At 37.0% G+C, this 25,461-nt stretch overlaps 2 protein-coding genes across 2 annotated transcripts; one reads left to right on the top strand and one right to left on the bottom strand.

Annotated features, from left to right (window-relative positions):
• Positions 1 to 16,727: 16,727 nt before the first annotated feature.
• LOC126587505 (uncharacterized) lies at positions 16,728 to 17,939 on the top strand. Its single transcript, XM_050252580.1, has 2 exons — positions 16,728 to 17,176; positions 17,304 to 17,939. The coding sequence occupies exons 1-2, from the start codon at positions 16,871 to 16,873 to the stop codon at positions 17,493 to 17,495; spliced, it is 498 nt and encodes a 165-aa protein (XP_050108537.1). The 5' UTR covers positions 16,728 to 16,870; the 3' UTR covers positions 17,496 to 17,939.
• Positions 17,940 to 19,463: 1,524 nt separating this feature from the next.
• Positions 19,464 to 21,083, bottom strand: LOC126584142 (BOI-related E3 ubiquitin-protein ligase 1-like). The gene is made up of 3 exons (XM_050248609.1): positions 20,807 to 21,083; positions 20,374 to 20,713; positions 19,464 to 20,127 (listed from the first exon to the last, which is right to left on the bottom strand). Exons 1-3 carry the CDS (start codon positions 20,869 to 20,871, stop codon positions 19,561 to 19,563), a joined length of 972 nt encoding a protein of 323 aa, XP_050104566.1. The 5' UTR covers positions 20,872 to 21,083; the 3' UTR covers positions 19,464 to 19,560.
• Between the last annotated feature and the right edge of the window lie 4,378 nt (positions 21,084 to 25,461).

Raw genomic sequence — 25,461 nt, 5'->3', positions numbered from 1 at the left:
TCCCTTGTTGCGCATTCACTTGCCTCCATGACTAAGTGGCTTAAGCCCAACGATGCTGTGGACACCCCGAGGGGGAGACTTTGACATAATCAAAGATCAAGTACTTAACCACAAGACAACTGTGATGCCTCAGGTCAAAGGACTAATTTGCATTATCCCAACCATGAGTTCTCATGTGACATGAGCATGAGAACTCTTCGTTGATCGCGTTCAGTGAACTCATTCTCTACTGAGCACCTATGTACTTGTCTTGATGTCACACACACCAATGACTCGAGACTAGTCACTCTCCCTGAGAGAAGACATAGCACGTACCGATCTTGACGGACTGTCAATGCCCAATTGGCAATCCTATGATCAGGAACATTTAGGATGTGTCTACGAAAGAATGGTCTCATGAATCTAACTTCATTAGATTACATTCTCCCAATCACATATTCCTTGGACTTTATCGTTTAAGCATATAACATTTATATGAGACGGCTCAAACAATAATCTTTGCCCTTTAGAGTTAAACTAGATTAGTTTAACATGTGAAATGTCCGTAAAGTATCATCATATGATTGGTTTTAGGGCACATTTCCAACAGTAGTATCGATTCATCTTTTGTAATCTCTCTCTCTACCCCTTTAAGCTTTCAGACCTTTGACAAAACTACAAAGATAGGAACCTGCAAGACGAGCAACCTTACCCGATAAGGTTTAACCTTGCCCGACCTTCTTTGCTTTGGTTTTGTCTTTTCAATATGTTGTATACTTCCAGTTATATGCAAGTTATTTCTAGCAACATGACTATTAAAAGGCTTTCTCAGTACTTGAATCCGATTTGAATATATTGTCAGTGTTCAAACCAGATCCAAGTCCTAAGCCCTCGGGCATGTAAATCTGATCAGTTAAAAGTCCTTGGCCTCAAGGCATAAAAAAGAACCTTATGTGGACTTAACCCATCCACGACAGTCCTTGATAAACGAGAAGTCCGAAGTTACATGGGGCGCAAGTAATCAACCTACTTTCTAGTTTTCTTTCTATTATATCATGATTACCATAGAACGCTTGAGCATGGAATGGATTCTAATGGAAAGCCTCAAGGCCTACACCTAAGGCCCCACAAAGGCATCCATTTGGATTCATTCCGTTCAGCGATCTAAAGAGTCTAAGTATAAGAATGAACTCTGATGGGAAGCCTCAAGGCCTACACCTAAGCCCCACAAAGGCACCTATTTGGGTTCATTCTACTTCTTGGACTCGGGTAATCAGAAGTATAATAGTTAGAAAACTCCTACAATCACGAGAACAAATATGATGTGTTCGAGCACTGGTTTAGTTATTGATGGGAAGCCTCAAGGCCTACACCTAAGGCCCCACAAAGGCACCTGTTATAACTAACACGGTTTCTTGGATACATACATATATACAACTAAAACTCGACATCCATTTCACATCTGCCATGTTGAAGATGGCAGTGGTACGCCTGAGCACCTAAAAGTTAACCTTGATTGTGAGCCTCAAGGCCTACACCTAAGGCCCTACAAAGGCACCTCTCAAAGTTAACGCTGTCCTTCTCTTTCAGCCTTGCCCGAAGAGTCTTGCCCGAAGAGTCTTGCCCGACGAGACTTGCCCGACAATGCCCGATAGTGAAGCAGAAGCCCGACATCAGCCCTCAACTGGCGCCAACCTCCAGGGGAGCTGTGTGCTCGTCTGCCAGGAAACATCCCCGACGGAAATTCCTGACACGAACACTAATATGTTAATCATTTACACTCAGAACTATGTTTTAAAATCACTGAATACGTTTTGGAAGCTTAGTTGAATGATAAATTTACAAATTCTAATGGTTGAAATGATCAAAATTGAGTAATAAAGATGTTTTAATTTAAAATATTAACCACATGTTAACTAATTTCATCAATTAAGATTAGTAAATTCATCATTTTATCAATTAACCTACAAAATTTCACGATTTCACTAGTTCATCTTCTGATGTGTACAACAATCATATAAAACCTTTGATTAATATAACTTAACCCTGGAAAGTTAATGGATTTTGCACGCTAACAATGTTAGAACAGGGAAAAAATAAACAAAATAAAATTAAAAAAAAAATCGTACTTTTTGTGGTACCTAGTCTGTGCTCGTATTCGCTGCAATTTACTATCAAACTATTTAAAGGATTTGGATCCTCTCCTGAGCAGGAGATCAGGATCCTCATCAAACAATATGAACCGTTGGATTTTGATGTAACGACTACAAACAGGGAATCCTTCTAAAGTTATAATAATTATAATCGTTGGATTAAAATCCAACGGTCCATGTTGTTTGATTCCGAGGATCCTGATCTCCTGCTCTGGAGAGGTTCCAAATCCCTATTTAAATACTCCTCATTATTTTTAGTCTAGTTTCATTCATGGGTTGGCGTGCCGGTGCCTCAAAGCACGACCCTAGCTACAAAGACACACCATAATACAATAAATATATTATTAATTTATTTTATCTCCGTCTTCCTGTTTCATGTTTTGGATGGTCAAAATCCTTTTATGGTCAGTTGCACCATTTTGCTGAAGTTGCAGATGATAGGAATGGATGCTGCTCCGAAACCAAGCAATAATTTATAATAATATGGCAGTGTGATGGGCCCACCCAATATATTATTCAAAGTTTGATCACATCTGTGTTATAGTCTGACGTATAGGTGAGCATGCACTTTGGCATTTGCCCACGTCATTAGCTAAACAACAGTTCCCACCCACCCACTAATTCTGTTCGTCCACAGCTTTATTCTGGTTTTCTTCGTGTGCATGGAGTGATGGTAGACCGCAGGTAGTGGTAAAACTAAAAAGAAAAAATATTAATAATTCCTGAAATTTTCATGCTACTGTTGATATGAAGACTGTAACTGGGATTCAAGTTAAGCAACCAAAATAATACTTGCATTTCTTTTCGCCATTTGAGAGATGAGTTTATTTTGTATTTTGATGGTACAAATTTTATCAATGAGACGGTTCAATCGGATATCTTTAATTATTTAAATGTATAGAAAAAGTTAAAAATATAAATACCAAATAACATATTTACGATGAACTGTTCATTAATTTCATGGGTATATTTGCGACCTCACATACCCATGCTATTTTTCCTTTTGTTACTTTTGTTAATGTCTACTTCTTATTATGAACTTGTTTAGAAGTGTTTTTAAAATGACTAAAAACGTTTTTGGAGAAAATGACTTTGGAACCATTCTTAGTGAAATCCCAAGTGAATCCTGGAAAAGCACTTGATGTGCTTCCTAGAAGAAGTACATACCAGGAAGCACTTCAAGTGCTTTTTAAACTCAATATTTTCTCTAAAAACGTTTTCAGTCATTTTAAAAACACTTCTAAACATGTACCACAAATTTGGTATAAATTATTCTTTTGATCTAGAGAAAAAAGAATACAAACCTAGCTTTGGTAAGGCATTAAGAACTTCAAAATATTATGGTTACGAAGATCTCAAGCATCTTCTTTTCTTTCCTTTAATTTTCTTATTAAAAAGAGAATCAAACAAATATACGAAACTGCGACAATCATATGCAGCAAGAAATTGAAGCAGATGGAAGATCTACAAAAACCAATAATCTACTGCTGCAAGATCATTAGATAAAGCTCTCGAACCATGCTTCTATTTGGACTATGTAGAGAAGGACGTTGCGATATCTGAAGCACCACTTGACTACAACAAACTCAATCAGCTCATCTCCGATGCTTTTGTGAGGCGCCATATTTATTGCACGATGATCAATACTCGCCTATAGCGAGATCAGACAGCTCATACTAAGTTTCTTGAATGCATAATGCTATAGAGATTAAAATTTTAAATTAAATTTACAAACTAAATTATGTGTTACTAATAAAAAATAAATACGTTAATCAAAACTTAAGTAATAATTCAATCATTAACATCCACATCATTTGATTTATAAAAATTGTTTTAAAAATTTAGTTTAAATAATTTGTCGCTTATTGAATTATTACAAACATAAATGTTGAATAAAACTACAAAACCACAATTACCACGGAACCTTGTTCCGCAAGATTCTTTCATTGATGGCTATTTTTAAAATTTTAAAGACTTCTGAGGATGATGGATTGTTTTTAATTATGACGTGAATTATAGTTTTAACATGCATTTCGACAGGCGAGTTGTTTTGGGCTGACGTTATAGTCAGTATTCTTGTGGATTAAATTGAACAGAATGATTCAGTTTTTGGCTCTTGGTGCATGGATTAGTCGTGTTGCAGGTTGTGACATGCATTTATTAAGAAGTGAAAAACAAAAGCAGTTACAACAAAGCATAACAATTCAAAGAAATATTGAATCAATAAATTTTTTGAATTGAAATTTTTAATAATTTTTTTTTATTTTAATGAGTATTTCTTTGTTTTTTTTTATTATAAAGAAAAACACGATATTTCATTTATTAAAAAAATCATTACAAATTCCTATCATCAATAACTCGGCTACTAAAAGGTCCTTGTAGATTAGATATGAAAGTACTACAATAAAACATCACTAATCGCAAAACAATGAGACTTCAAGCACTTGTTCGAGTTCATCCTTCCCAAGATTACACATATCAATAAAATCTTAAATCTCGTGTTACACAGAGATTACGTGAGAACGAAATCTCAAATCATATAGTGGGACAAGGAGTACGATGCTCATGGGCCGATCCAATCATCGTAGCTACAATCTAGAACACCAAGTGAAGTAGATCCAATGTATCAAACAGTTCCACCCTTTACACATAGAGATCCAAAAGAGGTTACACACCAAAACGAAAGTTAAAATGAAACAACTCTCCAATAGAGATCAATCAAACTAGCAAACTCTTTTAAAGAGTAAAATACGTTTACAAGAAATTTATCTGGTATATATATCTAGTTTACGGACTGATATGCATGTCACAAATCAAAGCTAGTATTGATAGGTTTATTGGGTGCAATCAACACTTATTCATGTAATCGAGATCTGTTACTATTGCATGGAATATAGAACTTCAACATGTGTTGTGGTGCAAGAAGATAACTGCCTGACTAATTTTCTTTCTAATAACGAATTGTGTTTCGATTTTGTTGAAAGGAAAACCATGAAACCCTACAATCGCTCTCCTCTTCATCTCGCTTTTCATGCCGCTTGATGAGTTAATGTTTAGGGTCGATCAAAACTACTTATTAATCGTTTTATTTTGTACTCTTAATACCTTATTCATATATAATAGTTTTCATTTTATTTTATATATTTATGGTAAGTAATACGGGGTTCCAACACGTGGTTGAAGAAGATAATTCACGGCATGGTGGCGTTCTTCTGATAGTCAGGAATCTGGGGCGGTATTGAGTGAGCGAGATCATTCCACTTTTGCTGTTGCAAGTAGAAACTAGAAAGAAAATGGATATGAGCCTTGACTTACCTTGAGTTACGCGTGGTTGTAGATTGTGATATGTAGAAAAAAACATAGGTATTTTCGATAGTGCCTAAATAATTTTGTTAAAATAAAAATTGTACTTTGAATGTATTGAGGATTTTCTTAATAGGTTTTGTAGATTATTTTCTACATTAATTGTGATTAAGGTTGTACAACTATATATATATTCATATTGAGAAGAATACAATTGAAGTATCACCTTAGTACTACCGTCTAATAGTATTCTTCTTTACTTGTAAGTAAGAAGTCTTATGTTCGATTCTCACTAAAGTCAAATTTGAAGCATATTATTGCTGACCCATTATAAGGCTTAGCCTACCCCACCATCCTTGTCGTCGCTCTCAGACAATCGCTGACCCACCACACAATGCCCTAAACGGAAGACAACTGTTATAATCCTGTATCTCGTCGAAGTGAGATTGTGTGGGCTATGCAAAATGGTGGGATCATAGCAAGGATCTCAGAAAACGAAATTCAGCATCAATTAAAGCTGTTGGTGTTGTTAAAGAACTTCCGAATAAGGTCGATCAAGTCTCTGTTTTAGTAGCCACAACAAGTAATATTGGTAAGGCATCTCCAAACTCTACACTTGTTTCGAATAGTTCAAGAACAATTGATTACAGTACTTTTGCTTCTAGACTTGTCCACAAATTAGAACCCTCCACCAAAACTAATGTATCCTGATGTAACCACTGCCCCAATTATTGGCGACAGTTCAATTGCACTCACTGATAATCTTAATTTGGATTTTGTTCTAGTTGTCCTATCTTTGAATTATATAATTTGTTATTGTTGCTTGTATAACCTTTGTCCGACATTGTATTGTGATTTCCTGGCCTCACTATTGTGTCTTTAAGGGTACTCGGACAAGAAAGACGATTGGTATTGTAAAACTTACTAACTCGGTGTTTCACTTCAATTGCATACCCCAACAATTATGGGATGCATGTATTTATAATACTTTCATGATTACAGTTTGGGTTTGAAAACCCTAGATACAAGAAGCGTTTGAAAAATAAAATACAAACAGAAAACCAAAGAGAAGTTACCTCCACATGTTCAGATTACAACAGAAAAACAATCAAACAAACAAGTCCTAGAACCTAGGAACGGCTGAGAGGATAAGAGTTTGATCCAAGTCAAACTCCTCAAGTTGCGGTGATTTCCTCAGCAGACTGACTTCGTCTAACAGCCCCCCGCAAGCTGACAGGTTGGGGAACAACGGGAAGCTTGGAGACAAGGAACTTAAATCGAGACGAAGACAGACCTTTGGTAAACAAGTCAGCAAGTTGAACTTGCGAACAAAGATAGTTAACCAATAATTGGCCACGAACCACCTGCTCTCGTAAATAGTGATAATCGACTTCCAAGTGTTTAGTTCGTGCATGGAAAACTGGATTAGACGCGAGAGCTATGGAAGATATATTGTCACACCAGATTTGAAGACGATCCAAATACAAATGCAGATCTTTGAATAATGATCGTAACCAGGAGAGCTCAGCCGCAGTGTATGCCAACTGCCGGTACTCGACTTCAGCACTAGACCTAGAAACGGTCTTCTGCTTCTTTGAACTCTAGGAGATAAGGTTAGAACCAAGATATATACAAAAACCACCAGTTGAATGACGAGTATCCGGATTCTCTGCATAATCCGCATCAGAGAAAGCACTGAGTTGAGTAGGTCCAGGTTTATATAGAAGACCATGATTATGCGTGGCCTTCAAATATCATAAAATCCGTTTGACGACCATCTAATGAGTTGTTTTGGGAGCATGCATAAACTGGCATACTTGGTTGACAGCATAAGACAGATCTGGGCGTGTAATTGTGAGGTATTGTAGTGCTCCAACCACACAACGATACACCTCTGGTTTGTCATACGGTTCTCCCCCATGCGCACTGAGCTTTTGACCCAGATGAGACGGGAGTAGATATAGGCTTGGCTTCAGTAAATTTGGTGCAAGATAGCAAGTCCAATGCATATTTAGATTGACAGAGATGCATAGCAGTCCCATAATACTTGACTTCAACCCCCAAAAAATAATGAAGAGGTCCTAAGTCTTTCATGGAGAACAAAGTACCCAATCGTTGAATCAATCGGGATATTTGGTGAGAACTGTTGCCTATGATTAGTATATCATCCACATAGATTAGGAGAAGCAAATACACACCTTTTTGTCTGAACACAAATAAACTGTAGTCACATGTGGATTCCTGGAACCCTAATTTAAGCAAAAAATCTGAGAACCTCTTAAACCAGGCCTTGGGCGCTTGTTTCAAACCGTAAAGACTACGTTGAAGTTTACACACATGATTTGGGAATTGCTAATCAACAAACCCCGGTGGCTGGCGCATGTAAACTTCTTCCTTTAGAAACCCATGCAGAAACGCATTTTGCACGTCAAACTGCCTGACATGCCATTTGTTAGACACATCAAGACTTAAAACAAGCCTTATCGTACTGTGCTTGACAACAGGACTGAAGGTCTCACTGTAATCCATACCAGCCTGTTGATGAAACCCATTGGCGACAAGCCGAGCTTTATGTCGTTCAATCGTACCATCTGCACGTCTCTTCAACTTGAACACCCACTTGTTAGGAAGCAGATTCATGTTGGAATGAAAGGGGAACCAAACTCCAAGTTCCACATCTTTGCAATGCATTAAATTCTTGACTCATCGCATTCCTCCACTCCGGAGACTTAACAGCTTGACTGAAACACATTAGTTCAACATGTAACGTGTCAACAGTTAAATGCATAGCATATTTGGGATTGGGTTTATGAATCCCTGACTTGGAACGGGTAGTAACTTGATAATGTGGAACATCAGGAGTAGTAGAGAGCACATGTTCAAAATGTTCAGCGACTTGCTCATTTGATGGTGTAACAGACTGGATAGTAGGGGATGACACGGGTATTGGAGGACAATGGTGAGATAATATTGGGTTAGGATGGGTATCAGGTGGAGAGGCTCCTATGGCAAGAGTGGTTGGATCAGGGTTAACTTCTTGGGAAAGAGATGGGACAGCAGGATTAGGGTTAAGTGGTGGATGCAAACTAGGGCTGCTAGGGGTGTCAAACGTCAATAAGAGATCTGGGGTCAGAAGGTTACCTAAAGGTGTGACGTTTTCTGAAGAAGATGTGAGTCCCTGAAAAGGGAAGCAATCCTCATCGAATAGGACATGGCGAGACACATAAATGCGTCTTGTAGACAGATCCAAGCACTTGTAGCCTTGATGATTCAGTGAATAACCTAAGAAAACACAAGCTTTGGATTTTTGTTGAAGTTTATTTTGTGTATAAGGCACTAACCAAGGAAAACTTCGACAACCAAACACCTTTAAAACATCATACTTTGGTTTTTTTTGAAAAAGTTTCTCATAAGGAGATGCATAAGACAAAAGTTTAGTTGGCAAATGATTTATCAAGTAAACTACCGTGGAACAGGCATCAGACCAAAAATTGTTGGGCATGTGAGATTGTGAGAGCATGACTATACTTGTTTCAATAATGTGTCGATGTTTTCGCTCGGCAATTCCATTCTGTTGAAGGTGTTTAGGACAAGAAAACCGTTGTGAAATGCCATTATCATTGAGAATTTTTTTAAAGGCATGGCTTTTATACTCTCTACCTTCATCACACTGAAGGGTTTTAATGGGCAAATCAAACATTTTTTCAACTTTGGCCTTAAATGTAACAAAGATTTCGAAACACTTCACTCTTGTTTTTCATAGGAAAGATCCAAGAATAGTGAGAGTAGTCATCCACAAACAAAACGTAATAACGAAAACCTTCATTAGAAATAATGGGAGAACACCACACATCAGAATGTAGAAGTTGCAAAGGAAATTGAGACATTGACTCAGACACTTTGAAAGGTAACTTAGTACTCTTTCCTAAGGGACATGACTCACAAAAGCTTACATTTGAAGTACCGTGAATTGGTACCAAGTTATTGGAAATTAAAAACTTAATTATAGAATTGGCAGGGTGACCTAGTCTTGCATGCCATGTATTCACTGAACACCGAAGGCCTACGAATGCTGAAATTGGATGCTTGAGTTGTCCAGTGCCACATGGAAATGGATATAATCCATTCTCACATCTCCCTAGAAAAAGCGTCTTCCGGGTCTTGAGGTCCTTAACAAGGAAAAAATAGGGAAAGATTAGGAGATAGCAATGGTTGTCCAAAGTAAACTTATGCGTACAAAGTATATTTTTGGAGGCAGAAGGACAATGAAGGATATTATGCATGTCAAACGAGCAAGTTGGAGTATGTAATTTGTTTGAACCAGTATGAGAGACAGAAATGCCAGAGCCATTACCTACAGCCCCAATAGTTTCATTACCATTATACTCTTTAGGGTTAACAAGGTTCTGAATCTCAAGAGTGATGTGAGCATTGGCACCGTTGTCCAACAGCCAGGTACCATTCTATTGTTTGTTGAGAGTGACAGGGGCAGACGACATGGCTGCGAGGCGTTGAGTGGGAATTCTTCCTTCAAATGTAGCACTCATCCTATTATAACAATCAAGGGCCGGATGACCTGGTTTGCCATAGATTTGGCAAACAATTCTCTCACCATTAGAGCCAACCCGCTCTCCACTGCATGTCATGGTGTGGAAGTTGTTGTTATTCCGAGGACCGTTTCCTCATTGGTTGAATGAGTTACCTCAATAGGATGAAGAAGCACCTCTCTCAGTCCCTCGAGTGTGGCCACCACCTCGACCATAAGAAGCAACAAAAGCATTGACCTGTGCAGATTCCACCAAAGGAGCAGTGTGCGCAGCCATTCTACGCTCAGTAGTTAACAACATCGCCTCAAGAGTAAGGTAAGTGATTGGAGAATCACGGGCTTGAGCAGCACTGACAGTCATCTCGAAAGCAGGTCCTAGGTTGTTCAACACAATCTGGACCAGTTTATCATCACTCACTGGTTGCCCTGCTAGGGCAAGGTTGTCAGCAATAGCGTTCATGCGATCAAGGTAATCCGCCACAGTAAGATCACCTTTCTTCGTCTGCAACAATTCATTTATCAAAAACAAAATCCTGTTTTGGGAAGTAGAAGCATATTGTTGCTCGAGTGCTTCCCAGGTGGCTCGAGCATTCCTCTTGCTCACCACGACAGACGGGACAGAAGCCGTCAACGATCCATTGATCTAACTAAGGATCATTTGATCCTGTTGGACCCATGCAGTGTACGCAGGGTTCACAGTGGTTAAACCGGGCAGATGCTTGGGAGGAGACACCAACGTTCCATCAACATATCCCATCAGATCTCTGCTCTTGAGAATTGGGAGAATTTGGGCCAACCACAGTGGGTAGTTGGTCCTGTCAAGTTTGATGTTAACGACAGTGGAGAAAGGGTGGAACGGATGAGGGGAAGTGGGGTTAGAGGAGGAGGAGGAGGGGACAACATTGTTCTCAGCCATTGAAACGTGGGAAAGAAAAGAAGGATCGGTGTCGTTAGACAAAAAAAGGGCTCAATACCATGTAAAACTTACTAACTCAGTGTTTCACTTCAATTGCATACCCTAACAATTATGGGATGCATGTATTTATAATATTTTCATGATTACAGTTTGGGTTTGAAAACCCTAGATACAATGAGCGTTTGAAAAACAAAATACAAACAGAAAACCAAAGAGAAGATTACATCCACATGTTCAGATTACAACAGAAAAACAATCAAATAAACAAGTCCTAGAAACTAGGAACGGCTGAGAGGATAAGAGTTTGATCCAAGTCAAACTCCTCAAGTTGCGGTGATTTCCTTAGCAGACTGACTTCGTCTAACAGGTATATGATAGCACAAGACAATTGACTCAAGCCCTGTCCATGGATGCATCCGAGGGGGAGAAGGAAAAAATCTGAAGTTTGGCTATGGCATCACCGTCTGGGGCATGCTTTCTTTGGTTGTTTGAAGATGTTATTTTCGAATTTGTTTCGAAGTTTGATGTTTCTAGTTTTCAGTACTTGTAAACTGGCTAAAAGCCACCGATTATGTATTCTCCAAGTTCGAATAAAAGTTCAGTTCCTTTTATGACCATTCATTCTGATGTATGAGGTTCTTTCAAACACACTACTTTGTGAGGTGCTTGATGGTTTGTTACATTTATCGAAGATTGTACTTGAATGATGTGGATTTATCTTATGAAATTCAAAGGTGAAGTGAATGAATTGTTCCAAAGGTTTCATAAGTTGATTTAGTGCTAGCACAAGGCTCAAATATAGTTGCTTCACAATGATAGTAAAGGTGGGTATTTGAATGGGGATTGAAAAAGTACTTAGCCGATTGTGGTATTGTTCACAAGATTACATATCTCTAAACACGTCGGCAAAATGGGGTTCCCGAACATAACAGCAGGCATCTCCTTTAGGTTGTTCGAGATTCCCTCTTAGAGAGTCGTGCATCGTTGAAGTATTGGAGGGAAACCTTTGCGTTCGTTGCCTACTTGATCAACTGAGTTCCCTTTAGTACATTAGATTTTCGCACCCCTCATGCAATCTTAACTGATCTTGTTCAAGTATTGTAACAATGAAGATGCATGTGATGTCGCAATCGAATGAAGCAAGTGGAAGTAGATCGGTTCTTCATCATGGAGAAGTTAGATCGAAATGTTATTGAGATACCAAGAGTCAAGTCGGAAGATCAACTTGTAAATGTCTTGACAAAAGCAGTATGAAATAAGATATTTGCAAAACTTGTGGGGAAGTTGAGCAAGTTCTATATTTATGCACCAATTAAGGGGAGTGTTAGAATAGGAAGGAAATATTGTAATTTGATTGCATTGAGGATTCTTTTGCTTAACAAGCTTCCTAGATTATTTCCTAGATTAAATGTCTTTAGGGTTGTAAACTATATATATTACTTTATAGTGAGAAGAATCAGTGGCGGATCCAGGAAATAATATTATGGTGTCAGTAAGAAAAGCGCACGCAGCACGCAATTTTTTTTTACCAGAAATAGCATGCATATTGCTATTTCATCGAGTCTTGGTAAGTCTAAAGTCATTTGGAAATGCATACTGCACACATTTTAATGCTTCATTTGCGAGAGTAATTAACATGTTCCAAGGCTGCTCCCATATGAATGCTTAACAAATAAACACACTTATTTTGAACACATTAACAATGTTTAATATCATTGCATCCCATTAATATGTTTGTCCAAGAATGATGATGCTTTGTTATTCACTAAGATCACCATTTCATTCACTTTTTTTTTTCAGACATTTTATCAAACAGTTGAAGGGCATGTATGAAGCCAACTCTAATCTTTAAAAGGGCAAAACCCAAGGTATCCATGGACATTCACAGAAGTTTGGAATGTCAGCATCCAAGGTATCTATAGACGTTCACCGAAGTTTGGGGGGTCAGCCCCTCAATGCATCTACCACTGAGAAGAATGCAATTGAAGCATTCACGAATTCTAAGTATTTTGACTTACTCTTTTCTTTTCAAATTTATATAGACTTTGTATAGAAAAAAAATTATCGGAGTTCAGAGTAATATATGCATTATACAAAAATTCTATTATTTTACAAGCCGGGTATCCTATGATTTGAGACTAATTATCCTAGTCTCGGGGATTCATAGTCATATTGGTCATTATATTCTTGATTGAGGATCTAACAACTGAAAATCGGAGTTTAGAATATTCGGAGCTTACTAGAAGCTATATTATAAAGTAGCTGGAAGGTATTGTTGGGATCAAATCTCGGATGGAATACAGGGTGGGGCATGGCCGGCGGTGCCCACTCCACCCCCCACATTTGATAATAGCAAGTATTCTCCCATCACCGCATTCATAACCATGTTTTTAATTGGGAATTCCCCACTCCCGCCTCCTCAAGGTATAACACCTCCAAACCTGCACCCGCCAACCGGAATATCATGAAAAGTATTGTTTTTTTTTTACTCATATGTACATGGAAAATTTTATTTAAATCCATCTAACTTCTTTCTACACTTAATTTAAATTTTAAATATTTTACCCTATTGCATAATTACTATTCAATACAAAATCAAATTAATAATAAAAATCAAATTTATCAATAAACCCACATACTATAATTAAACCCTAGCATCACCTTTTGTTTATTCTACGTTCATCTCGACTAAAATCTTAATAGCTCTGGTAGAGAAAAACAAGCTTTTCTATTGATGGATGGTGATTTTGAAGTTTTTTATTCTCCAACTAAGGTATGACTCAATTTATGGATATTTTGTTTGTTTGCTTCTTCTTTGGATTAAATTTCATACTTTTTATATTATATTGTATTTGTTTTTCTCTGCCCTCTGTATGCGCCCCAAAACACCAGTGCAAGGACTTTTGATTAGTATTGCAAAGACATAAAATTTGATTCTTGGTGCAAATAAATATTGCTCAACCTTAGCCACGAACTAGCGGGTGCCATGTCTTGCACCTTTTTTATTCGAAATAGCTCCAATTTGTTTATTAGTTTATTAACATAGCATCAAAACACCCAGCCCTATGCCATTTCAAAGTTTCTTAAAAAGTACATGAAAATGCTCAATTTAAAAAGGACTGAACTGGAGCTTGCATAACATTCTCTTGGCAAATTCAAGTCTATGGAATGATCTCTTGGATCCTAAGCCCATGGATGAGTTGTGATAGTAGAAAGAAAAAAAGTAGCCATGAAAATGCTAGTCTTATACGGCATATGCAATTAAAGAGGGGCATAGGATGCCTCTTTGAAAAGAAAAAAAAACAATCAATTAGAGATATTATTTTATAAAGGGAATGAGTGTAAAGATACTTTTACATTTTGAATTGGGTTTGACATGATAGTTTAGGTAATAAATTTGAGTTTAAAGAGACATTAATTCTTTAATAAAAAACAATATGGGTGAATAGAATAAGTTGGGGGTACAAAAATGTTACATGGGTTCAAATGGGTATCTCTATGCAACATAAATTAATCAACTAGTATATGTAAATAAGAAAAACTAATAATAATATTTTAAAAAAATTCACACAATTGTAATAGCTTATCAACCTCCAATTCGTTGAATTTTTATTGTTTTATGTAGTAGCACGGAAACCTCCAATCGGATCGGGGGATGATAAGTATCATCATTAGAGTCGGGCATCCGCGGAGAACCAAACCCGTGAGGCTTTTTGCTATCCCTAATCAAGTCGTGTAAAAACTGATATTTTGTAAATTTTTTTTTCGTTAAAGTTCCATTTTTTAAAATCTTTACATTCACTCTATATACACATATAATGGTGAAAATGCACGAGTTGTGCATAAAAAGGGATAATTGCATAGTTATAATGGCTTTGTCGGCTAGAAATATGTGGAATAGTATTGTTGCATAATGCACATGCAAGCTGTTGCAAAATATGAGAATGTCTGTTCTATTCTGTTTTATATATTTGAAGCTATATCATTCACTACTGTTTGAATGGCCCCTTGATTGCATCGAGAGACATAATTGTAATGGCATCACCAGAAGAAAAAAAGGTAAAAATTGGTCGGTAAATTTCAAGATACCAAATCATTACTTTATGAGTCTTTAGCTCCTGCAGCTGCAACCCTAGATTTTAATATTTGATTGTATAAAATACATACATGCAAACACAATCAAGTTGGGGGGAGACAGAGAGAGAGAGAGAAGTAGGTGACTACTGATTAGACAAATGAGTAATATGATAGATATAGGTCACCTTTCAATTATAATGTCCTTTGTGCTTTGCAAGAAGTAAATTTGAGATGTCGAAAGGAAAGAACTCACAGAAAAAGAATCAAAAGATGGCATAAAATAGTAAAAATGGAAAGGGTAAGGACATGGTGGGGAGAGGATGTGAAAACATTATCATTTCCTTTCACCTCTCGTGATCGATCGAGAAGTACAAGAAAGATCGACCATGCTTTTCCATTTTATATTTGCGCATGTTTAATGATTGTCTAATTACTTAAAATTATTTTTCAGAACAAAAGCAAAATAATGTGGTTCGTGGTGTTCCCATGTTCACAAGTGAGGTCTAGATTTTGGCATCCTTTAAAAGCTATATTTTTCTTCAACAAGCAAAGTGTTCGTCATGATTGCCATTCTTCATTGAGATAGTGCCCAACTTGATAACATTATTGAACAATAGAGGAAACCCTAATCAAATACAAATGATACTTGCAAGGTATTATATAACTGCGACTAAGCAAAGTTTGGTTGTGTATGGATTTAACCTTGATTAAGAGGTTAAGTTTAGTTTCGATCACGTTTAGCTTGCCAAAATTTACGAATCACGATTCGAGTAGTTAAACTAGAATTTGATCGATCGACTTAAACAATTTTCCATCACATTATCGACTTGAGTTCTGCTTGTAACCAAAGTAATCAACCAAACAGATCGAATTATATTAAGATCTTTTAGCCAAAATAATTATTGAAATTGTCATAACTCCTCACTTTGGTCATTGAGATTTAAACTTGATAGAAGTGATCCCTGATATTGCACATCATCAATCATTTTGGTCCTCTGTATTCCCTACCCTCAGCAGAAATCAGGGCAATACCTTTTTCTTCCTTCTAACGTTATCGTGCTGGACTTCAAGGAGGCTTTTGCGCTATCTGCTTCTTCCTCTTCCCGAGAACGAAAAATTGGATTAAAAAAATGTGTATTTTTGTCAAATCGATCATCCCCTTATTTTTGTCAAACAACCCCTCCTCTTAAACTAGTATTTTTTTAATTTAATGGAGATTTTTCACATAATGATTAAAATGATTGAGATAAAAAGTCTTATATTAACTTTAGACTTAAACCTACCTAGATCATAAATGTAAACGTGATTAACAATGTGGAAGAAAAACCAAAGTTTCTGAAGCACAAGATGACCGGAAATTCCTAAGGCCATATCCAACTGAAGGGTCCAGAGGGCCAGAGAGCCGAAAATAGCCCTAAAACCGTCTCCAACCGAGGGCTAGGCCAGAGGGCTTGGGAATCTGGGAGGGCCCCACGGAATTTCAAAGGGCCAAAGGGCTGGCTATTTTTTTTATAGTTTTCCTATTGCTGTCGGCTATAACCGACAGTAAAAGGTATTCATAGGTAAATTTTTTTTAATTTACTATTAGTGTCGTTATAACCGACACTAGTAGTTTGAATTTTTTTTTAATATAACGGCTAGCTGAGTCAGCTAGCCGTTGGGTTTTTTTTTTTTTTTAATTTAAACATTTCTTTTCTTCTATAAATATGGTGAAGTTCTTTCAATTCTTCACTTCATTTGCAATATTTCCTTCTTCAATATTTTTCAATATTTCCTTCAATATATTTTCCAATATTTCCTTCATCTATAATATTTGTTTCAATTTTTCAATAATTTCCTTCAATATTTTTTCAATAATTTTCTTCAATATTTCCTTCATTTTTTTTCAAAAAAAAAATGGCCTCATCTGCAATGAAAGGTAGGGCTTGGACCCGAAAAGAAGATGAAGCTCTTTGCAAGGCTTATAGATGGGTCTCAGAAGATAGTGTGAGGGGGATTTCTCAAACAAGTGAAGGTGTTTGGACTCGTGTGTCCAAAAAATACTTAGAGTTCTACGAAGGCACCATTCTACCGAATACCCGAAACCACGAAAGTTGTTCTTCAAGATGGAAGAAACATCTTCATCCAAGTTTGAATAAATGGCATCAAGCACTATTAGCAGCCGCAAGTAGACATGAAAACAGCGCCAATTACTATGACAAAGTTAGTGTTTTCACAGTTTATTTTAAATGTTTATTATATTACATTTCATTTTTGTAATTATATGTCATTATATTACATTTAATTTCATGAATTAATTTCCTAAAATTTTTGTAATTATATTTTCTAGGTACACCAAGCGGAGGAATTGTATATGAAGGGCAACTCAAAACCCTTTCAGTTTCACGGTTGTTGGGAAATTTGTAAAGGGTGGGTGTTATTTGAAGATCCACCTCAACATAGAGTGGATCCTTTGGGAGCTGCATTCCCATATGTAGATATGAATGAAGATGGATCTCCTACCTTCAACAAACAAGGGTAGAAAATCCGACTCTGTCCGAAAGTTCTTTACCTAGGACTATGAGACGAAACAAGGCCCAAAGGTTGAGGGAAAAGGGCAAGGCAAATGCTGATTATGCCGCTCAACATGAAGTGGCGGCCTCATTGCGATTATTGGCGGAGCAAAATGCCCTTGAGGCGGAAGAAAGAAAGTGTAGGCATGAAAAACAAGTTAAGCAAATACAAGAAGAGATGGATGATAAGAATATGGAAAGGAACACTTCGAATTACACTCCAATGAGTAAGGCCTATTTTGATAGGAAAAAAAAAAGAAATTATGAGCCGACGGCAGTTGTTTGTGACAGACTATACTCCTACGATGGCGGATGATGAAGATAATAATGATTATGGATATTAAATTTAAGTTGTTGTAGTTTTTAAATTTAATTTGTCATTTTTAAATTTTAGTTGTAGTTTTTAAATATAAGTTGTAGTTTTTAAATTTAAGTTATTGTTGTTTTTAAATTTAAGTTGTAATTTTTAAATTTAAATAATAAATTATGTTTAGCCATTTGGCCCTCGGTTGGAGATTGTTTTTTGTGAGAGGGCTAAAACAAGCCCTATGGCCCTCGGTTGGAGACGGAGGCAAATATGGCTATGTACTGTTCATTAAAATATTAATATCTTTGAGAATCTTGGAGGACCAGATGGCTAAAACGAGTCATCTGGTCAACCATCGGTTGGAGATGGCCTAAGAAAACAATGAGAAACGTTTATAAAAGCATTCAACTCACACCCCAAGAAAGATTTTTAAAAAGAAATTTGAAAAAAACTAATATTAAAAAAGGGGTAATATTAGAGAGAATAAATTTGCAAATAAAATTTTGTAAACTAAATGACATTAAAATTGATAATTGAGTTATTACTTAAACGTTGATAAATGTACTCATTTTTATTAGTAACATATCATTTTGTTTACAAATTTAATATCTCTAACATTACTCTTAAAAAAAATAAAAAATAAATGGAAAAGATAAATGCAACAGAAAGAGAAAACGGATGAAAAATTGGGAAGGGTACAAAAGAGCAATTGAATAGTAAAGGAGGTCCCCACGTTGGAGTAGATGAACACAATGATGCAAATTTTGACATGTCAGGATTGTGGCATGCTCCATTTTTAGCCCTTCGCTTTCTATGACATTTTGAGGTCTGTCTTCCCAACTTTTAAAAGGCTTTGGTATTGCTGCTGCATTTGCACAATAATGCATGACCCTGAAACAGTGCACAGCAACAGCACAGATGCCCCCATTTCATATGTATCGTGTTCCTTACAACATATGTTCAACCCACCACCCAAGAAGCTTTTCCATGCTGCAGATTCCTTACCACTCCAAATGGGATAAGTAAAGGCACACCAGAAGTTAAAAAGTTCAGATATGGGATAGGTAAGAGTTTGACAATTTCCTTTTCCTCTTCTTTGGAAGGATATTTATTTAGAACACGGATGTATAAAATGTACCGATGTTTGAACGGATAAGTCTAACTTATCATAATTCAATTATGTAAATTCGGTCATGTAATGCACCGGTGTATGATATACGCTGTGTAGGTTATGCATTGCAAAATTTTCGTGCTTTTGGATAACAACTCAATGTGGCATCAAGCCTGTCGAAGAAACAACTTAATGCAGCCCAAAAAACAAGAAGAAAGTGATATCACTTGAATTGCTTTCTCAAAGCAGTGAGACCTGTTAGGTATGAATAGGTCATGCAGATATACGTAATTAAAATTTAAATAATAATTCAATAATCAACAATCATATCATGATTGTGGTCACGAACAAGGTGAACTTACCCATAGTCTCTCCGAACTCAAAATGGGTAAATAACCGTAACTTGTCACTGTCTATCCCTCTTTTAAAAAAGAAAAAAAAAACAATATCTAATTAATATGATGCAAATTATATCTACATTAAGAGATTAAGAGAAGAAGAGAGAGAATGAAAAATTAATTAAACAAGAAAAAAATTGTACTCTAATTTCATTTTTTCTTTTTGTCCAAAAAGTATTTGACAATATTTTTGTTCAATTTTCTGAGCACTAAAATTCCTAAGAGAAATTAACATGCACACTGGCATTCATGACAGAGTTGCATACGGGGCAATTGAGCACAGTGGACCCACACATTGTACACAAACACAAATGCCTGCATGGCAGCAACAACACCCTCGACTCTCTCACCCCACACCTCTTACACATCCTACTTCCACCACCACAACCACCGCGAACCGCCACATTTCCGCTGTCCACAGCATCAATATCCCGCCCGTTGTCGTTGCTCCCGCAGCACGATTGGGCGTCATCCGCCACAGCGGCAGCCGTGGCACCGCTGCCGCCAGCGTGGTGGTCGTCGCTAACGTGCGCCAGGACTTGCTCTAAATTGGTGCGTAGGGAATTGGCTGCGGCTTCGTTTGTCTGTGCCATGTCCCTCCATATCTGATTCTCGACGAATAGGCTCTTGACCCGTTCCTGGAGAACCCAATTGAGCTTTCCCACCCTCTGAATCTCATCATCTTTCTCTTTCAGTTTCTTCACGATATTCTCCTTGATAGCCGACACTAACATTCTCGATTGCTGCTTTCTTTGCTCCTCGAGTTCGAATCTCACTTTTTCCGACTGAAAAATAAAATAAAAAATCAGTACTGGAAAAAATAAAATAAAAACAAAAAACTCTTAAATTTCATGGCAATGCTCTCCGCATGATGACATGAAAACCAAACGAGATTAGAAAAAAAATGAAATACTGGTTTTTTAAATTTGTCATCAGTTACGGTAAAATGGCACCAAACTTTCAGAAACAAAGATTGAAAATTTACAACAAGGTTGGGTTAAAACAGAGATAAAAAAAGGTGGAAAACTTACATGTTGGGCAATGAACCGGTCGATCTCAGATTGCTGTTGTTGGATCTGAAAAGCAATGTCTTGGTCGAAAAAAGAGGAGATTTTGTTCTTGTGAGGGACCGAGAAATTGTCGAAGTCATTGTTTAATTGGTCTCTCGGCCGCTTCCGAGGAGCGGAGATGTTGTTGTATGTGAGGCCACTGTCTGCCGCGTCCTTGTTCATGGAAGCCTTATTTGCATCACAGAAAGGAGACTGATACATCGGAAGGAGATTTTCCGGCATTGTTGTCGACAAAAGAAGGCCGGAATCCATCTGGGTACTGTAGATATTTGGATTTCCTTGGTTCTTTTTGATGAAATCTCTATTCAAAAAACAAGAACAACCCAAATCAGAAAAATGAAAAATAAACAAAACCCATGTTTTTAAATTTGATTGCTTGGAGGGTGGAAAGTACCTGTTGGGGATTAGTTGCGATGGGATTAGAACTGCATGGTGGTGGTGCTGAGCTTCAACTGCCATGGAAACACAGAGTAGACTCGTGGCGTAGTTTTTCTTGTGAGAGGAAGCAGATAGGAGAGAAATAAAATGAGAGAGCTTTTGAAGAGAACGAGGATGCGATGAAGGGAGATGGCACGCAATAGAGGTGGCGACTGGAGCGCTTGCATCTAATTTATTAGGCAGAGAGAGAGAGGAGAGAGAAAGAGAGGAGCAAAAGTTAAAGGTGTTCCAACAAGAAACAGAAAATCCTAATTTTATACAACTTTTCTTGGGAAAATTAAATTTAAAAAAAAAAAAAAAACTTGAAAAGAATCACAAAGACATGGAAGTGACAGATTTTGTCAGATTTGGTTCTATTTAATTTTTGTTGATTTTTTCCTTAATCCACACCACACAGTTACCTTCCCATTCACTCTTGGATTTCGTCCAGGGTTTTTTCCGTAATTGGACCAAACTTCCAGGGACTTTAACGGAATTTTAGGAAAGTGACAGCAAAGAAAATGCAGGGGCTGTGATTTTCTGCGGTTGATGGCAACCCCCGCCACGTATCCGATGCTTTGGTGCCCTCCGCAGAGGTCCCCCACGTCAGCAACAGGGTACAGACTGTACAGTCCGAGAGGACTTTTCCCGAAATTAGAGGCAGCGCTCGTTGAGTACGTGACTATTATTATGGGACTTGGGGGAGGGGGTGGGGCCCACGAGGGAGTGTCCCACATGTGACGGGTGTGCGTGCGTGAGGACAACAAAGCTGACCCCACTAGCCACGTCCGGCGGGACCAACTCTGTTTTTTAAGGGGTGGTGGGGACAAAGGTGGCGGGCCCCGTATTTCCGTTTCGCAAGCGGTTTCCCCGTTTTTGCTACCTTGTCCTTGTCTCCTTTCTTTAACCGGCGGTCTCCGTGTACGGACGGGCGGGGATTCCGGGTGAGTAATCTCGTGTGGGACGGTGCATGGTGCTATCGTGGTCATGGTCAACGGTGAATGATGGCTTTCAAACTTCTTGTCGTTATTAGTCAAGTGGCGCACCATAATCCTTGGTTACTAATCCAATTCAATTAGTCTTAATAGGAAATTAGATTTTACAGCATGTTTTCTTTGATCGACTTAATTAATATGCTGGATGGATGAACAAATTAATTAAGATGTAGAAGGTTGAACAAGTGCATGCCAATTAATTATTGCTTTTGCCCATTAAGGCCATGTGGTTCCTTTTGGCTTAAGGCTAGAATTTTCACTTTGCATGGATACGAGGTGGTACGCTACATGTTATAATATAATTAGAGAAATTTTTTTCTCAAATGTTAATATAATTATATAATGATATGTGGTGTTTCGTTCTGTGTTATCGGAACATTGAAAAATCTCTCTAGCTTAAGGCTTATAATTTTTAATTTCCTTTGTAAGACTGTGCGTAGTTGTTTTATTACTTTTATTTTTATTTTTAACAAATAATATTATCTACACTAAGGAAGTGGAGAGATGGGCTAAGTCTCATAATAGGCCTGCAATAATGTGGTTCAAATCCGCCTTTAACAAAAATCAAACATAAGACCTCTTACTTATAAGTAAAGATGAATGCCACTAGAGCATAGGACTAAGTGACTATTACCCTTCAAAAAACCAAGCCAAATAGCACAGTATTAGAGTGGTGAAGGTACGCAGAAACTTCTGTCTCCAGGTGGTAATTGGCAATCAGAAAGCAAACCGCATTGCCCGACTAGCTCGAACTGCTCATCTTTCCGGCACATTTTGTTCATCCTTAAGATCCTCCCGACCTTATTACTGATTAAAAATGTAATTGTGGTCTGTTTCTTGTGATTGTACTAATATTTATTTCAATGAAATCTTCTATCGTTTCTGATAAAAAAATGATGAAAGGAGATTTGAGTAGTAGGTTACGACTAAAACAACTTTATCCCCCTAGAACTCTCATTATCAATCAAAACCATATAAAATTTCCAGTTTAATCCTTTAATTAAAACTGAACATAAATAGGAATATAGGCAAAAATATAATTTCATACAATCAAATTTTTGCTGTTTTTTTTAAATTTCACCTACACGTGATTCTAGCATATCTCTAATTAAAAATTAAAAAATTAAAAAGTTAAAAATTAAAAATTAAAGCTCTCTCCCCACTCTCATATTCTCTCACTCGCTTCCTCTCTCCTTCTATTTTAACAACAAAAATTAAAAAAAAATTCACACACACTTTGTGTGTGGCCATATGCTAGTAAGTTGTTAAAAAAAAGTGTTTCTTTTTAGAAATTATGTGAATAGCGTTTTGGAATAGGTTGCTCGTAAGAAAATTTTGTAATTAATTCATCTCTCTCATACGGATTTATTTGCTTATAAGTCCCAATCGATTTTATAATATTGCAACATTTATAGTCAAAATCACATATATGTTTTTAATTTCCAGTTAAACACTTTCCTAACAAGTACAAGAAATATTTATTGCATTTTCTCTTAATTTCCTACCAAATTTTCACAACCTGCAGACTGCAGTTGCACCAACATATACAAAACATTAACATAGGGTCAAGGTCAATGGTAAAGTTATACCAGATAAATAAACAGCAAGGAAAATAATCAAAATATGGGCATCAAAGTTCTTAATTCCGACACCAAAATTGAATTGGAGGGGCCAAAATGTGCAACCAAATTATGGGGTATTGACCGATCGAGAATCCGAGATGAATTCGATAGAACAGTAAACCCCACATTGTCTGAAACTATCTAACATCTTCTTTAATTCCCACACGAACACGCACAATTGAATAGGAAAGGAAACGATAACAGAAAGAATGGGAAAAAAAAAAGAAAAAGAAAAGGAGTTGCCACCAAAAAAGACAGCAAATATAAATGAAGACAGATGGATTCCCATATCCACTATCACTACTCACCTTTCTCTCCTTTTTTTTCATTCCACCTATTATATATTGTTTGCATTCATCATCCCAATAGGGTTCGTAACGTATGCTTCACTTTAACCACCTCAAAAGAAAATTAGGGTAAGATACACAAGCAAAAGCAAATGCCTATGATATAAAGAAGGCAAAGGAAATAGATAAAAGTAGGAGATCGATGAAAACCAAATGGGTGTATTGAATATAGTACGTTGCATTGTTAAGATTGCTGCATATATTAGTAACTTGGTATATCTAATGTGTGCCTATTTGGTAATAGTAACATATATATATAGAATAGGAAAATAAAATTATGTTTTTTTCTTTCAAAAGACAAACTTTTATTGAAATAATTCAAAAGACGTGTCTAATTATTCCACCGGCAACAATGGTACTTGTTGAGAATGAATCTCAGACTGTTGAGAGGATGGACCTTGCATGTGCTTATAAGTAGTTGGGTATTTTCTATATTGCCAACTGGTTTTATGGTGGTACCTCAACTTCTTCAATGTCAAAGAGTCAAATGACTCAAATTTATCCGAATAAAAATTGTTGTTCTTACTACGAGCAAATGTAGCCACAACTTGTGCTGACATATTGTCTGCCTATGACAATGGTAGGAACTTGGGAGGTGATCATACCCGAATGTCATGGAGAATTACACGCTCTATGACTTAATCATCGCAGGGTTCTTGGCCGGCATCACAATGGTGCCTATGAAACTCCTTGAGGGTTTTATACAACTTTGCTGGTTCATTGCACCCGTTCAGGCATATGCTACAATTTGTGCCCCAACACGTGAAATATACACCATCATCTTCAAATCAGTTGGTGTAGAAAGAGAATTGTTGTGGTAGATTCGGAATTTTAAAAATAAAAAATGATTAAGCTGGGTGTAGAAATAATACATGGGTCTAAATAAAATATCTCAAAAATATATGGGATTGGAATATGTGAAAAAGGGCAGGAAACAAAATTATGAGATATATTAGCAGATTTTTCTTCGATTTGTTAAATAATTACCCGTCCAAGCACATGACAGAAAAAACTATTCGACATATTAGTTTCTAAAAATATGGAACACAACGGCATATCCTAACGTTGCGTTTGTTTTTCTTGCATTATTACGATATCAACGTGGAGTCGAAATGGTGACTGTATATGCACTATTTATTTCCCCTTATTTGTTAGAGAGAGCTGCTTACAATTATATTTCTTTTAGAAGTTTCCGAGGACGTTCCTAGAATTCTCTCTCCCTTTTCACATCTAGTGTTTCAAGCATCAATGGCCACTAGCCAGCCATGCCGGCACTTTATTTTCTCCTTTTATATCCGGAGAGGTCGGTTTTACATGCTAAACCACTCGGAGGATCCCATGACGATTCTAAAAAGTTTTTCAAATGTGGGAACCACACTAATAGCGAAAAAATATCATGATGCGAAAGCATCTCCATATGTATATAGTGTGGTTCTGATAACCAAGAAGCATATCTCCTTGTTTGATCTTTAAGCACTATGATTAGTACTCCACTTGGATTATATATATCGTTCGAAAAGCTAAAATCTAAATGATAACAATTCTCTTTTAATTTGACATATCACTTCAGACTGTAATTATGAATCTTTAGTAAAACAATTACGCTTTTATTTAACTATGCTGTCGTTATACAATTTGATATGCTATGTTAGTTGGCGATGAATGATG

The sequence above is a fragment of the Malus sylvestris genome, chromosome 10, assembly GCF_916048215.2.
Source record: "Malus sylvestris chromosome 10, drMalSylv7.2, whole genome shotgun sequence".
Taxonomy (NCBI): Eukaryota; Viridiplantae; Streptophyta; class Magnoliopsida; order Rosales; family Rosaceae; genus Malus; species Malus sylvestris.
Note: the sequence above shows the minus strand (reverse complement) of the source record. Positions and strands in the feature narration are given on the sequence as shown.

What these genes read in the sequence shown, in the direction of transcription:
- LOC126587505 (XM_050252580.1), top strand. Translation starts at nt 16,871, where the DNA reads ATGGCCTCATCTGCAATGAAAGGTAGGGCTTGGACCCGAAAAGAAGAT. An exon ending in GCGCCAATTACTATGACAAA is followed by an intron (nt 17,177 to 17,303) that starts GTTAGTGTTTTC and finishes TATATTTTCTAG; the next exon opens with GTACACCAAGCGGAGGAATT.
- LOC126584142 (XM_050248609.1), bottom strand. Translation starts at nt 20,871, where the DNA reads ATGGCAGTTGAAGCTCAGCACCACCACCATGCAGTTCTAATCCCATCG. An exon ending in TCGCAACTAATCCCCAACAG is followed by an intron (nt 20,714 to 20,806) that starts GTACTTTCCACC and finishes TTTTTTGAATAG; the next exon opens with AGATTTCATCAAAAAGAACC. An exon ending in ACCGGTTCATTGCCCAACAT is followed by an intron (nt 20,128 to 20,373) that starts GTAAGTTTTCCA and finishes TTTATTTTTCAG; the next exon opens with TCGGAAAAAGTGAGATTCGA.